The following is a 5,884-nucleotide window of genomic DNA, read 5'->3' on the forward strand; positions in this document are numbered from 1 at the left end:
TGCTGCCATAGTCTCTGTGAGTTCATACGTACACCAGTCCTGGTGTGTCTGGAAAGCACTGTTTCCTTAGAGTCAGCCAACACCTCTGGCCCTTAAAATCTTCCTACCTCCTCTTCCACATAGATCCCTGAGCCTTGAGGAGAGGGGATTGACGAAGACATCCCATTTAGGACTGAGCGCTCCAAAGTCTCTCACTCTCCATACACTGTGAGCCTTCATATTAATTATCAGCTATTGCAAGAAGAAGCTTCCCGGATGAGGACTGAGTAATGCATCAATCTATGGTTATCTACACAGCAGTATGTCACTAGGAGTTTTTATTGTCATGCCCACTTTCATTTAACAGAATAATAGTGTTAGGTTTTCCCCTAGACCCACCACATATGTAGTCCATGTTTCTGGTCACTTCAGCAGTTTCAGTATGGGTTCCATCTCATGGAGTGGGCCTAAAAGCCAACTAAAACATGGTTAGTTTCCCCAATAACATATGCGCCACTACTATCCCAGTCTATCCTGCAGACATATTGCCATTTTTCACAATATAAATCTTCTTGATCTTTTTCATTTGTCTTTTTGTTCAAGTTAAGACTAATAAATTATATTAAATTACAAACCATGGAAGCTTTTATTGAACCTAAGTAGCCAGGAAAACAAAAGAGGTGTCAGGTAATGACTAATAAATGGTATATTTGGTCAATTTCCAATTATTCAGTTGCCATCATACCAATATCCCTATTTTCATCACACTTGTATATACTTGTTGTACAATATGTAACTTAATTTTGCTTAAAAAGATGTTTTTTTTTAAAAAATTCATAATTCCATGCTGAGGACTGGACTGATCCAAGGTTTTCTCTGAGGCCCCATGTGTGGAGAAAGAACACAATTCCTCTTCTAAAACTAGGAATAGGCTTGGCACAGCCAGTAATGGCCTGGGGCCAGAGCCTTGAGAGTGCCGTGGCTTTGGATACTGAAAACCATTTTTTTCCACCATGCTGAGCTAAGGTTGCTTATCCCAGAGCCCCTATGTGCTTCATCTATAGTATTCTTGAGATACCCTGTGTTCCTTACGCAACATTTCCTGATTTTCTTCATTCCGACTTCATCCCATTGTATGATAGTTCCTGCTAGCACTGTCCCATTTCTGCCCTGAAAATAGTGTATAAGATGCTCTTCTTAGTGAGCTACCTTGTCAGAAGACATAGCTTGCGCAGAACATAATCCCAAACTTTCGTATCCCCTCATCTCCTCGTCTTCTCTCTCAGGACCCTGTCACTGAAGGAGAAACTGCTGGTCCAGGTCATTTCTGTATTTAACAACTCACTCACTGGTTCTATTATCACATGAATAATTAAACTTAAAAAGTTTGATGAAAAAAAATCCTCAATAGGTAAACTCACTGTATTAAAATGATTTTAGATGTGAGTTTAATCCCTCATATATGTACCTCTTCCATTATACTGTAAAACCTCTCAAAAACAAAAACAAAAAAATTCCAGGAACAAGGCATTGAAGGCACTGAAGAGACATTCTTTAGCACACTCTGCAAAAGATTGTTTAAACAGACACATAAAGACCTGTGGGATGGTGAGTCACTGTGTTCTGAGAATGCCTGGCAGGCTGACAGGTGTGACTGTGGCCTCTGTCTCAGCCCCTGGGCCACTGGAGTATGCCAGGCAGCTCCAGCATTTGCTTTGGATCCCTGCTTGAAGGATTTGCTTCAGATAGTATTTAACTTGAACATTCTACCCTTAGATATTCCAGTGACTTCAGTTCTTTTGGGCCTGTCCAAAATCACCTCCTGGAAGAATATTTACAAATACCATTATCTCCTGGGTGTTCCTAATTGCTTACATTGTTTTTCTTTTTTTTTCTATAACACTAAATATAAAGTTATTCTTGTCTGTCAATTTTTTAATTATTTATAATGGATTTCTGCCTTTTCCACTAGTGTGTGTAGTCCAAATGATTCAATATCTTTGTTGGTTTTCATTGATACAACCAAATGCCAAGAATACTACCTGATGGCCTATAGATACTCAAAACTTCTTTGAATGAATAAACTGGGAGAGCCTGTTTTTTTTTTTTAATAGGGCTAAAGAAACCTGAAAATTTTCCATCATCTCCCACAGCCCACTAACTGCAAGAAGCCTCACTAACACTGAGTACACACCCCAGCAGGGAGGTTCCAGGACATGTCATTACCTGACTCTCTGTAAGTCACTCTTTCACAAGCCTGTCATGTGGCCTGCAATGGCCTGCTTGGTCTCGGGAGAGTCCATGTGTCACCATTGGGTGTTGCAATCTCCCACAGCACCGAGGCTGGGATCTTGAGGATTGAGAGCAATTTAAATGTGTTTTGAATATGACAATAGATGAACATTGAAGAAATTGGAATTTTCTTTAATGCAATCAAGAAATGACACGGAAATTATGTGCCATATTCTGACTTCATTCTTCACTATTCTATTTTGGCATTTTCATGGAGAAAGTTACGCATATGGGATTAAAATAAACAGAGAACAGGCAGCTTCTATCTGAGAAAGAATCTCTTCATATTGATTTCAAGGACGAGTCAACCAAATATGATTGTTTGCCCCGAAGAGCTTTTCTCTTAGAAAATATTGTTTGCTTACATTGAACTCCATGGTAGACCAGAAAAATTCAAGATTTTAGTATGTTTTCCTCATATTTTATATCAATTAAACTGTTTTGTTTATTTGGGGTTTCTTCATAAGAAAGTATTATTATCTTTGTTTGAATAATGGTGTAAAAAGAACAACTTTCTAGAGAATGACAACTTCTGGTAAGGAAAGAGGAAGCGAGGTGAAGCAGCCTACATCACAATGGTGAACATTGTGTGAGCTGAAACCATCTTCACAGGTTAGATAAGTGTTTCCCTAGCTTAGGAGAGAAGCTTCTCCTGAAGGAGAAACCTGTTTACACAGCCTCTCCATCATGTAAGACGTGGCTGAGCTTGAGAAAAGATTCTCTACTCACCAGGCTCGGCTGAGCTCTGTCGCATTCCCTGTGCATGCCCTTCCTAGAGTTTGTGACTTGCTCTTCAAACACCCACCACCGTGGAAAGCCACCTTGCCATTCCCCACCAATGTACTGCTCTCTCCTCAGTTCCCATCTTCCCTGTAACCATCTGCCTAAGTCTTTGCCACACTAGATAGAAAAAGTGGCTGGAATAGAAGAATCAAGTCATTTTGGACATGAAGCTCGATGGGCCTCTCACTTTACACAGCTCAAAGTTTCCCTTCTCTAATAGAGATTCCCAGCCATCACCTCTTATTTTTGTATCTTTTCTTGGAAAGGGAGTTCTCAACATTAAAGACAGGAAGAATGAAAGAAAGAGAGAGGGGAGAGGGAGGGAGGAAGGGAGAAAGGGAGGCAGGGAGAGAGGGAGGGAGGGAGGGAGGGAGGGAGGGAGGGAGGAAGGGAGGGGGGAAAGAGAGAAAGGGGGGGGGGGGGGGGGGGGGGGGGGAGGGAGGGAGGGAGGGAGGAAGGGAGGACAGAAAGAGAGACAGAAAGAGAGAGAGAGAAAATCAGTTTAAAGATTTTGTCTGTTTGCTTATTTGTTTGGGTTTTTTTTTTTCTTTACTAAGTAACAGATAAGTAGAACTATGGCCTAAATTGTTCCAATTAAAAGAGAGTAATGACATTATGCCCATTGCCTCCCAGACGAATCTGAAGCACCTCCTAGCTACCCCTTGCTCACTATAGAGCCTGATCACACCAATGCACCCATATAAACTGAGGCATCCAGATCACACCAATGCACCTATCTAAACTGGGCCTCCTGATCACACCAATGCACCCATCTAAACTGAGGCCATACTTATGATATCCATAAATCACAGTAGATTTCTGTTACCTGATTTCCTAGAATTTCCTTATTGCTCTTTCAGCCCATAGCATCCTCCCTGAAAACATCATATTTGAAGAGCGTGTTGGGGGGGTATTCTTCAGGGTTTATGCTCAGACTGTATGACTGTCAGTATGTGAAAAAGGTCACATTATTAGTTTCATCACTTAAGCTAAACCAATAAGTGGGTGAAGCACCTAGGATGAATCATGTCTGACGGGTAAGTAATGAAGATGCGGTAGCCCCAAAGGCTCCCAGTCCCTCAAGGCAGGGCTTGTTCCTTCTATAAAAAGCCAGCGTGAAGAGGATGCCACACCAGATCCCAGTGACCACACTGCCTATTCTCTGCATCCTGCACACCAGGTAAGCGTCTCTACATGGATACTTCACCATTTACTTTATGCATTTATGTAACTTTTTACTGGTGCCTCGTTTGCATTTAGGGTGTCTTTTTTTCTCCTCTTACTGAAATTTAGTTGTAGATATAAGGCAGATGAATCACCTGGATTGCAAACCGTAAAAACTTTCCCTTAAAAGTAGTCACGATTGAAGGAACTTTAGACGTAATTGGTGTGTGCCACCAGTCCTCGCTGTGTCTGTGTCTGTGTAAGAACACAAGCCTATCACACTTCTAGTGACATCATTTCTTTATCTGCAAGTTTAACGCTGAGAATTTTATTCTTTCAATAAAAGCGTTTGTTAGAGTTTGCTGTATCTGGTGTTTTGAACTGTAAAGGGTAATTTAGAGAAGGGAGAATTTTCTCTATAAAACTGCATCTCAGTTAGAAGAAAAGGAACTAAAGGCAGTACTGTGGGGGGGTCAGTGCCAGGAGACAGAGCAGGAGCTACGGCAAGATGGGAAGGCAAGAAAAATTTCCTAAGTTCTTGCTCTAGGAAAGCTGCCTAAAATTGGCAGAGCAGGTGATCTGTGGCAGTTGGGCCAGTCTGAGCAAGCAGGTGGGAGTGGAGCACCTGAGACGGAAGAGGGTGTGAGCCACATGTGCTGGCGAGGTGGTCTGGAGGACCACAGGTGTTCTACAGGTGACAAACATCTTACTTATTGCAGATGAGCAGTGGGCTGTGAGCATTTTAATATTCTTATTTTCCACATGCCGTGACATTTCCACATGGGCCAATGGCATCAGTCTCATATTCCTGCTGAAGCCCTCTGCTATGTTGCCAGCTGTGCCTTATGATAGGGAGGAAGAGGGGGGAATTGGAAAAACCAGCTAGTTTAGAACCAAACTTATCACTCTTAAGGACCCTCATGGCAAAGAACCCTCTGTGGTAGAGAGAGAAAGGAGGAGCTCTACTTCTTCATGCATTGGAAGTGGCATTGCCAGTGGTTTCTCATGAAGCCATTCCCTCTGTAAATCATCTATTCTGTTTCTAGGCCCAGCCATCTTGGAAGCATGAGTTCACACCAGCAGAAGCAGCCCTGTGCAGAACCACCTCAGCTGCATGAGCAGCAAGTGAAACAGCCTTGCCAGCCACCACCTCAGGAGCCATGTGTCTCCCAAATCAAGAAGCCATGTGACACCAAGGTTCCTGAGACCAGCCACCCCAAGGCTCCTGAGCCCTGCCACCCCAAGGCCCCTGAGCCCTGCCACCCCAAGGCCCCTGAGCCCTGCCACCCCAAGGCCCCTGAGCCCTGCCACCCCAAGGCTCCTGAACCCAGCCACCCCAAGGCCCCTGAGCCCTGCCACCCCAAGGCCCCTGAGCCCTGCCCCTCAACTGTCGCTCCAGAACTAGCGCAACAAAAGACAAAGTAAAAGTAATGTAGTCCAAAACTGCCTCGGGGAGCTAACCACAGGAGGGATGCTGAGCCCCACCCTTGCATCACAGTCCCATCTCTCATTTATACCTGAAAATAAAGTACTACGAAGCTTTTTTGCCTACATATATGAGGCCTCTGAGTCTCTGAATTCAACTGAGATCTTGGTTCCTGCACTAGTTTGTCTACTCAAAATTCTTCTGAAGAGGGACCAAGATGCAAGTGATTCGCTTCTGTGA

At 43.4% G+C, this 5,884-nt stretch overlaps 1 protein-coding gene across 2 annotated transcripts; it reads left to right on the forward strand.

The window, feature by feature from the left end:
- The first annotated feature begins 5,283 nt into the window (after nt 1-5,283).
- Nucleotides 5,284-5,643, forward strand: LOC126496102 (cornifin-B-like). Of its 2 annotated transcripts, XM_050133670.1 has the most exons (2): nt 5,284-5,382; nt 5,473-5,643. In XM_050133670.1, the coding sequence occupies exons 1-2, from the start codon at nt 5,284-5,286 to the stop codon at nt 5,641-5,643; spliced, it is 270 nt and encodes an 89-aa protein (XP_049989627.1). The 2 variants fall into 2 exon arrangements, with proteins under 2 accessions (XP_049989627.1, XP_049989626.1); XM_050133669.1 differs by having other exon boundaries at nt 5,284-5,643.
- Nucleotides 5,644-5,884: the final 241 nt, after the last annotated feature.

Source organism: Alexandromys fortis, unplaced genomic scaffold, assembly GCF_014885135.2.
Source record: "Alexandromys fortis isolate MF-2015 unplaced genomic scaffold, M_Fortis_MF-2015_v1.1 scaffold_1173, whole genome shotgun sequence".
NCBI classification, from domain to species: Eukaryota; Metazoa; Chordata; class Mammalia; order Rodentia; family Cricetidae; genus Alexandromys; species Alexandromys fortis.

Coding starts and splice junctions, on each gene's coding strand:
- LOC126496102 (XM_050133669.1), top strand. CDS start 5,284: ATGAGTTCACACCAGCAGAAGCAGCCCTGTGCAGAACCACCTCAGCTG.